The sequence below is a fragment of the Convolutriloba macropyga genome, chromosome 11, assembly GCF_964194025.1.
Source record: "Convolutriloba macropyga chromosome 11, txConMacr16.3, whole genome shotgun sequence".
Lineage (NCBI taxonomy): Eukaryota > Metazoa > Xenacoelomorpha > Acoela > Convolutidae > Convolutriloba > Convolutriloba macropyga.
The window spans coordinates 11,910,924-11,916,548 of NC_134478.1; the positions used below are offsets into that span (position 1 = coordinate 11,910,924).

Consider the following 5,625-nt stretch of genomic DNA (forward strand, 5'->3'; position numbering starts at 1 on the left):
TTATGAATGATTTTAAGTTGAATTGATCGAAACTATTAACAATACGATAATAAAGTTCAAAATGATGAAGATTGAAGTTCATCAACCATTCTCAAAACATTCAAGTTTTTATATCCAATATCTGATTAAAACTTCTTCTCTGAATACCTGGAATGAAACGCTGACCCGATCTTGGAGAAAAAACATCGTTCCGTGTTTCGTTTCCCAAGTTTATATCGAACACTGGGGATAAGTTTTCCTCACGGATGGCTGTGTGAGTTGCCAGGGAAAAAAGGGCCGCGTCACTGGCAGGCTCGAAAGGAGGGCAAAGCATCAAATAACATAGCAACAAAGATCGGAAAAAGTTTAAATCGGAGGCAAAACTTGTTGACTATAAAGATTATGCAATATGTATGATAAAACATTTGGTGGAAAAATAAACATGGTCAATAAAGAACATGATTACTGGAACATTGGGAGAAGCTAGCATCGTGAACGTAGGAAAATACATTGAGAATACATTGGGGAATACATTGAGAAGACATTGGGAAGACATCGCAAGATAACACTGAGTTTATACTACATTTGACAATTAAAAACCATTCTGAGCATTCAATGAAGATATAATGATAGTTTTAAAAATATATAACTCCCAACTGACAGGTTTGATAAGAATTCATGAGCTTGAACTTATATATTCGTAACTCTCAGAAAAACCTGTTCAAAAATGTCCGAATATCTCAATTTCCAAATGGACCCGTTCCCATATCAGACCATTTGTTTCCTTTGTTTCATTGAGATTATTTTCATTTATTCAATTTCATTTCGAAAACAATTTTTTAATCGCAATTGTGAAGCTTTTTCGGATGCAGGAATAGCATTAGGTTAAATAGATTCATTTTTTAAAAATATACTTGAACAATTATTGCGCATAAGTACTCATCACTTTTGAACATTAGATTTCACTATTTGTATTTCAAAATTGTGCAATGCCAGTTTCTTCCATAAACAGTGCCAGATTTCCAAATTCTAACTTCATGTTTCATTCACGTACAATTCTAACACGTCTCAGAAAAACATTTGTATTATTATTTATTTTCTCAATGTCTTTATCAGTTTCACGCAATATTTTGTTCAGCCCTCTGCAGAATGGATGTCATTTTTCAGCTTTTGAGTGGAATAAATGTATTCAAAAAACATTTGATTGCTTCTAAGTAACTGCTATGTAATGCGCAAAATAAACAACTTCTGAGGTCTCTTCGCAAAAAAAAAATCGTGTCTTCAATGTGTGATTGCAATATTTACATTTAAAACCTTTAAAACGGTATTCAATGACAGAGAGTGCTAACATTTGTACAGGCTTGCTAATTGTGAGGGAAGAGTTCACGCCACATTCAAATTCCCACAAGCAGCTTTGTACCTTTAATTTTTGATAGCGAGGCCAGGAATTTTTTTTGTAATTAGGTTTACTAGATTTTGTGTGTGAAAAATGTTTATGGCCTGTAATTGACCCTGTTGATCCTAACGTTTAAAACAAACAATGTGCCAAAGTCAGACAGATGAAATTTGAGGAAGTTTTTTGATCCTTTCAAAATTGAAGCTCCTAACTGACAGGTTTAACAAACATTTATAAGCACAAATATTGATTAACTTACATATATTTAGCTTCCAATCAAGAGTTTAAAAAAACGGTTTTCTACTTCCCATTAGTCTCTATTTCCAAAAGGACCCAATCCTATACGATATGAGTGACAAAGTTTTCTTTGTTTGATGGAGACGGATACCATATTTGCATTCAAATCCTTGGGAACTAAATTTTTAATGGCATTTGGGAAGCTTATTCGGATGCAACGATAGCATTTAGGTGAAATAGATTTGATTTTTCCAATCAACTTGCATAACTTATACGCATAAAAATTCATCACTTGTTAACATTGGATTTCAATATTTGTATTCCGAAATTCTGCAAAGCAAGTTTTTCTCTAAACATTGCAAGATTTGCAAACTATAACATCATGTTTCAATTACGTTACTCTGCTTGGGCATTTCATTAATTCACTTCTAACATATCTCTTCTAACTATTAACTCACATATCTTACAAAACTCCAAAAAAGCCTCATATTTTCTCAGTGACTTCATCAGAGTCACGCAACCTGTAATCTAGCCCTTTGCAGAGTAGATGCGTTTTTGGAGCTTTTGATTAGAATAAATTTATTTGAAGGAAAAACTTTGATTGCAGTATAGTTGTTGCTGTGGAAACTGCAAACATTAGGCAAAGAAAAAAATCTCTGAGGCAAAAAATAACGATGGAGGGGGATTATGTCGACAAAATGATATTGCTCTATTCAACAGTACGACCCCTAAAAACGTATATTACGACAGAAAGTCAAAAACTTGGACAATTATGCTAAGTTTTTGGTAACAATCCGTGCCACACTCAGGTTTCCGTGAACCATCTTGTACCTGCAAAATTTTAGCAGCAAAGCTAGGAAATTTTTCAACATAATTTAGTTTACTAGATCTTTGTGCAAAATTTCTGGTCTGTTGTTGACCCTGTTGATCCTAAATTTTGAAAAGGCATTGTGTCAAAGTCCAACACATGTAATTTGCAGATGTTTTTGAACGTTTAAAAAATTAAATTTTCAACTGACAGGTTTAATATTGACTTATGAGAACAAAAATTGATCAACTTACCTAAAGTGGTTCAGAATTTTTAAAAAGCCGTTCCAAAGAACTGGTTCCCAATATCCAAAAATCTCAATTTCCAAAAATAACCGTTGCAATACGACGCAAATTGGTTTTTTTGTTTGTTGAGATTTTTTCATTTTAGCTTTCAGTAAACTTCGGGAAATGGCTTTTAAATAGCATTTGGAAGCCTCTTCGGAAGCACGGTTATCATTTAGGTTAAATAGATTCAAATCTTGCGAGCAAGTTCAATGATTTTACGCATAAAATACTCATCACTTAATATAATTAGATTTTAATCTTTCTATTCCAAATTTCTACCATGCCAGTTTCTCCTCTGAACAGTGCCAGATTTTCAAACTCCAACTTCATGTTTCAGTTACGTACAATTCAAAAAATATCTCAAAAAAATGTCATAATTTCTCGGTGATTTCAGCAGTTTCACTTAATATGTTTTTCAGCCCTCTGCATATTAGATGTTATTTTTCAGGCTTTGAGTGGATTAAATGTATTCACAGAAGACATTTTGATGGCTCTAGAGTACGTTTTGCTGGCTATAGAATCTACATATTTATGCGCAAAATAAAGTGACTCTGAGGGCATTTGGCAAGAACAATTGTGTCGTCAAAATGAGATTGCTCTATTTAAAATTATGACCCTTAAAAACGGTACTCAACGACAGAAAGTGCTAAAGTTGGGACAGGCTTGCTAATTGCGCAGTAACAATCCTTTACACATTCGAACTCCCGTGGGCCGTTTTGTACCTCTAAGTTTTAATAGCGCGGACAAGAAAATTTTTATCGTGATTTAGTTTCCTCGATTTTGCGTTTGCAAAAACAGTTTACGGCTTGTAATTGAACCTGTTGATCCTAACGTTTAAAAAAATAATGTGCCAAAGTGAGACAGATAAAATTTGTGGAAATTTTTTGGATCCTTTTAAAAGTGAAGTTTTAAACTGACAGGTTTAACAAAAATTTATGAGCACAAAGATTGATTAACTTACCTATTTTTAACTTCCGAAGAAGAAGCTAAAAAAAACGGTGTTCAATTTCACAAAATTCTCAAATTCCAAAAGAGCCCATTTCTATACGACACGATCAGTTTTCTTTATTTGAGTGAGATGGTTTTCATTTTTGCGTTCAATATCCTCGGGAACTAAATTTTTAATGGCATTGGAAAGCTTAATCGGATCTATGGATAGCAGTTAGGATTTAATTTTTCTAATGTACTTGAATATTTCAAACGCATAAAAATTCAACACTTGTTAGCAAAAGATTTCAATCTTTGTGTTCCAAAACTCTGCAATGCCAGTTTTTTCTATAAACAGTGCCAATTTTCCAAATTGCTTCTTCATGATTCCGTAACGTACAATCCTAACACATCAGGAAAAAAAATTGTCATATTTTCTCAGTGACTTCATCAGAGTCACGCAACCTGTAAGTCAACCCTTATTTGCCAAAAAATGCAAAAATTCAGTTTTTGAGTAGAATGATTTTATTCGAAACAGACATTTTGGTGGCTGTGGAGTTATTACTATGGAAACCGCAAAAAGTGAAACTGATTTGGAACTGAGGGCTGTTGGCAAAAAATGAAAGAAAAAACGGGATTGTCAATATGAGAGTGCTCTATTTAAATTTACAAACCCTAACAAACGTATTCAACGACAGAATTTCAAAAAGTTTGGACCATCTTGCTAAGTGTCTGTGAACAATCCGTGCCACCCTCACGTTATGGCGAGCCGTCTTGTACCTTTAATTTTTTAATAGCTCAGCTAGGAAATTTTTTATTGTAATTTAGATTACTATATCGTGTGTGCAAAAGTATATGGCCTGTTGTTGACCATGTTGATCCTGAAGTTTAAAAAGGCATTGAATCAAAGTCAGAAAGACAAATTGTGCAGACGTTTTTTTCGGCCACTCTCGAAATTTATCGATATCAACGTCCAGATCGCCATAGACAAGATTCACTACTAAAGTTTTACTTGTCCTTGTTTTCTTCAAAACATGTTAGCATGGTATTAATTAGGCATAATCAAAGGAAACGTAATTGTCAAAAAATTTCATTTAAAACTCTCGATATAATAACCGCGAATTAAAACGCCATTTTGCAGATTAGGATATTCAATTTTAAATATTTTCGTTCAATAGCCTGAGCAGAAAATTAGCAGTCGCTGTTTCCAGGTAGGTTTTAACATTAATAGGCGGATAATTTAATACTACATTTGGTTGTGATACTTTTATATCAAGTCCCGCGGGCTGCTATCAATGCTTTGGGTCTAATGGCAACGGGTATGATGGTATTGGGTAAAATGGAATTGGGTAAATTGTCCTGTCGCCACGACTATATTTAGAAGTCTGTTATTTATATATATATATATATATATATATATATATATATATATACATGTATATGTATGTATAAATATATATATATATATATATATATATATATATATATATATATATATATATATATAAACAAGGTCTTAAGTAATTATTAGCGAAACTCGCCAGTGAACGATATCGGCTTACTGAAACACTCTCCCGCGGAAGATAGGTTCAAACTTTGATTTACTATAGGCATGTGCCAAGTAATGCTTTACATGAAAAAGAGACTTTTATTTGTAAACTATTGATTAGAACTCAGCTTTTTGATATTTCAACCTCTCGTTTAACAATATCTTGTCATTGCTTTTCTATTGGTATACCTGAACATAATTGAAATGGTTATTTTCATTAATGTTTTTTGGTGCATGGATGGCAAGACTATTGAAAAACAACGCGCAAATCGCAGCTGTTTCTTGTGAAAATTGTAGCGCGTGAACGCGTTTTACGACCCGGGAGCACGTGTATTGCGGGAGGCTTTTTGGCGAATTTTCAATCTATCATATCGATTTTAGCCAAACTGAAGAATTTAAAACAATATCCATTTTGGTATGATAAAAATTGAAGCATCAAAAA

The 5,625-nt window shown here is 33.2% G+C and overlaps 1 protein-coding gene across 1 annotated transcript in view; it reads left to right on the forward strand.

Annotated features, from left to right (window-relative positions):
- The window catches only part of LOC142349040 (gamma-aminobutyric acid receptor subunit gamma-3-like), a 184,635-nt gene extending 181,384 nt beyond the window's left edge, over nucleotides 1-3,251 (forward strand). The window contains exon 5 of the mRNA XM_075400452.1: nucleotides 3,156-3,251. Within this exon, the coding sequence (XP_075256567.1) occupies nucleotides 3,156-3,251 (96 nt within the window). The remainder of the gene's footprint in view (nucleotides 1-3,155) is intronic.
- The last annotated feature ends 2,374 nt before the right edge of the window (nucleotides 3,252-5,625 follow it).